The following is a 3,310-nucleotide window of genomic DNA, read 5'->3' on the forward strand; positions in this document are numbered from 1 at the left end:
CCGAATAAATATATAAAATTTAAAATTTTCATATATAACTTAACTTTCCAAAAATCTTATAAAAATATGTAGATTAAAAAAATCAAATAAACTCAAAGCCCGTTAAATTTTAATTGAAAAATATCCGAATTTTGAATTTATTTGGAAAAATTTTCATAAGATTAGATATTTATATAAGATTTTTGAAAGGTTCATGAATTTATATAAACGTTTTATAATTCAAATGTTTAAATGAGATTTTTGTAAAAAATTAAATATTTATATATAATTTTTTATTTTGTCATAGATTTTCATGTTTTACTGATAAAATATTTACCAAATATTATAATAGTGCGAAGGCTACAGGTAGAGATAGTTCTACCCAGGTTGAAGATTGTCTGATTTTTTTTAAAATCATATAAAATTTCCAAAAATATTTCAAAATTGATCATTCCCGTTGTCTCGTATTGACTTTTTTTTTCCTCAGACCAATTTGTTCTCATTGTTCCATTAACTATTGCAAATTGAAAAAACAAAAAAAAGACTTTCTTTATACATCCACTGAAAATTGCACATACATAAAAAATACACACGTATATACATACATACATATATATAAAGATATATATCATTTACTTGAAGAAGCTGTCGGGTTTAGGGACCAATAGATTTGGTTGGATCTAACAATTACTGTCGGAAAATGTTTTAATTCAATTATTACAAAAGTATACGTCACGTCACTACACATTTCTAAACCCTCACACAAGTTTTTCCGTATTTTTTTTGTTAATCCTTTTTCCGTATTTTTTTTATTCTCAAACAAACCCATAATCATCGTAATTATATTTTTTTATAAGAATCGTAATTATAATTACTCACACACTCCCACAACTTTTATTTTAATTCACGTCTTAATCAAGTCCATAATCATATACCATGCAAAATAATCTCTTTTATTAACCATATTATATATATATATATAAGGGGGTTCGTATCTCTTGCCTCTAAAGCAAAGAACTTGGTGCCTCCTTCTCCGTTTCTTCTTCTTCTTCCCCATCATTCCAACGAGAAAGATCCAACCTTTTGCACTTTTCAATTTCAGAAAAGCCATTATAATACAAACTCCAACACACAAGAATCTGCGTCTCTCTCTCTCTCTCTCTCTCTCTCTCTAGATGAAGAACCAGAAGGAGCAAAACCCGTTTCCATCTCCATCATCATCATCACAAGCTCTGACAAAGCTTCTCAATGCACAGTACCACCATTTCATCAACCTCCTCTCTTGCTCACTCATCTTCTGTTGCGGCGTCATTGTCGGGATTCTCCTCCATTCCTCTCTCCAACACCTCTCTCTCTCTCCTCCTCTCTCCGGCCTCCAGCGCATCTCTCAGCACCACATGATGACCTCTCCTCCTCCTCCGCCGCCTCCGCCGTCCAGTCGCGGCGGCGGAGGACTGGAACACTTTTTTCGGCCGCCGGAAGATCTGATGCACGAGATGGAGGACGAAGAGCTTCTGTGGAGAGCTTCCATGATGGATCCAAAGATCAAGACTTACCCTTTCCATCGAACCCCCAAATTGGCATTCATGTTCTTGACGAAGGGCCCCTTGCCTCTGGCTCCTCTGTGGGAGAAGTTCTTCGAGGGGCATAACGGTCTTTTCACCGTCTACGTGCACTCGGATCCTTCCTACAATTGGTCAATGCCTCGAGGTTCTGTCTTCCATGGCCGACGAATCCCCAGTAAGGTCAGCCCCACGATTATATTATTATTTAATTTAAAGGATGGTATTTTATAAACTAATTATTTTATGTTATTTATATGAAATAAGTTCATCGATGCTTGAGAACGTAGCAATGCCGATCGAGGAGGATTCTTTTAATGTTTTGATTTTTTTTTCTTTTGTGAGTAAATAAATGTGGTTAAGAAAGTTTAGAGAGTTAAAAGTGGTTTAATTATTTGGATTTTGATCGTAAATTTAGAAAATTTAAATAAATTTTTTTTATAGATTTGAAATTGTTAAAAGTTAACAATTTGAATTTATAGAATATAAAAAATTGATATAATATTTAAATAAAATGACGTATGGAGAACAAATAGCATATAGAAAGACGTGATTTTCCTTGCGAGCTAAGACTTTGTATATTTAATTAACTTTTCGATATTTCGACCATTTAATGAATTGAACTTGCCAAAGGGAACGGTTTTTTGGACCGTCGATGGGAGATTTTTTGGGTTATAGGTTAATTTCATACGATTGTATTTAAATATTTTAAAATTTTTAAAACCTCGTTCACCAATAAACATTTCAAAAAAAAAATATTGATATTACCGAGCAAAACGAATTTAATTATATTTTATATTCTACTAAAAAAATACTACTATTAATTAATATGAAAAAGCTATAACCACCATTTCTCTGAACTTTCGCATGGGGTTTAACTATTGGCGCGACTTTCGTAATAGCATATTTATGACTTTGATTAGTAAGCTCTGAATTTTAAGAGTTCAACCTTTTTTTTTATTTTCTTAGTATTTTTAAATTACTTTATAAAAATCAATTCGACAATTAATTATAAACATATATTAATCGTATAATGGTATATGAGAATAAATCACGTAGGGTGGTCACCGTTTTGTATTACAATTGTCCAGCTACATATTCGTCGTAGTCATAATCTCAATTGATATTTTTTTTTGGTAAACTCTTGTTTTTGTGGTTCGATTCCAAATTTAATTCCTTTTTCGCTATATTATGAATGAAGTCCATATAATTCTTTCTAACAATAATAAATTTGTACCATCTCAAACTTATATTTTATTCAAATCCTTTCATATTAAAAAAATATATAGAAATTTTATATAATTCTAGAGATTACATGTTAACATTTATTATATAAACTCTATAATTATTTAACTTTTCATATAATTCTAAATATCGGGATCATCCTAAGTTAGACACAATTTTGATTAGACAACTTATGCTAAATAAAAACAATTTCTTTTAAATTTTTTATTACCAATTTCAATTTCATATCATATGATACAACTTATCCCTTTTTTTTCTTTTTTTTTTTGTTGCAGAAAGTCGAATGGGGAAACGTAAACATGGTAGAGGCAGAGAGAAGGTTATTAGCAAACGCGTTATTAGACATTTATAACGAACGGTTCATTCTCCTGTCCGAATCATGCGTCCCTCTCTTCAATTTCTCCACCGTTTATTCGTATCTCACCTCTTCCTCCCTCTCCCACGTCGAGTCCTACGACCTCCCCGGCTCGGTCGGTCGCGGCCGCTACAACCGCCGCATGGGCCCCACCCTCCCCCTCCGCCAC

The 3,310-nt window shown here is 32.4% G+C and overlaps 1 protein-coding gene across 1 annotated transcript in view; it reads left to right on the forward strand.

Moving 5' to 3' along the window:
• The first annotated feature begins 1,002 nt into the window (after positions 1–1,002).
• Positions 1,003–3,310, forward strand: part of LOC104822176 — a 2,863-nt gene continuing 555 nt past the window's right edge. The window contains exons 1-2 of the mRNA XM_010553322.2: positions 1,003–1,724; positions 3,062–3,305. Of these exons, the coding sequence (XP_010551624.1) occupies positions 1,155–1,724; positions 3,062–3,305 (814 nt within the window). The 5' untranslated portion in view covers positions 1,003–1,154. The remainder of the gene's footprint in view (positions 1,725–3,061; positions 3,306–3,310) is intronic.

Source organism: Tarenaya hassleriana, unplaced genomic scaffold (genome assembly GCF_000463585.1).
Source record: "Tarenaya hassleriana unplaced genomic scaffold, ASM46358v1 Cleome35, whole genome shotgun sequence".
NCBI lineage: Eukaryota > Viridiplantae > Streptophyta > Magnoliopsida > Brassicales > Cleomaceae > Tarenaya > Tarenaya hassleriana.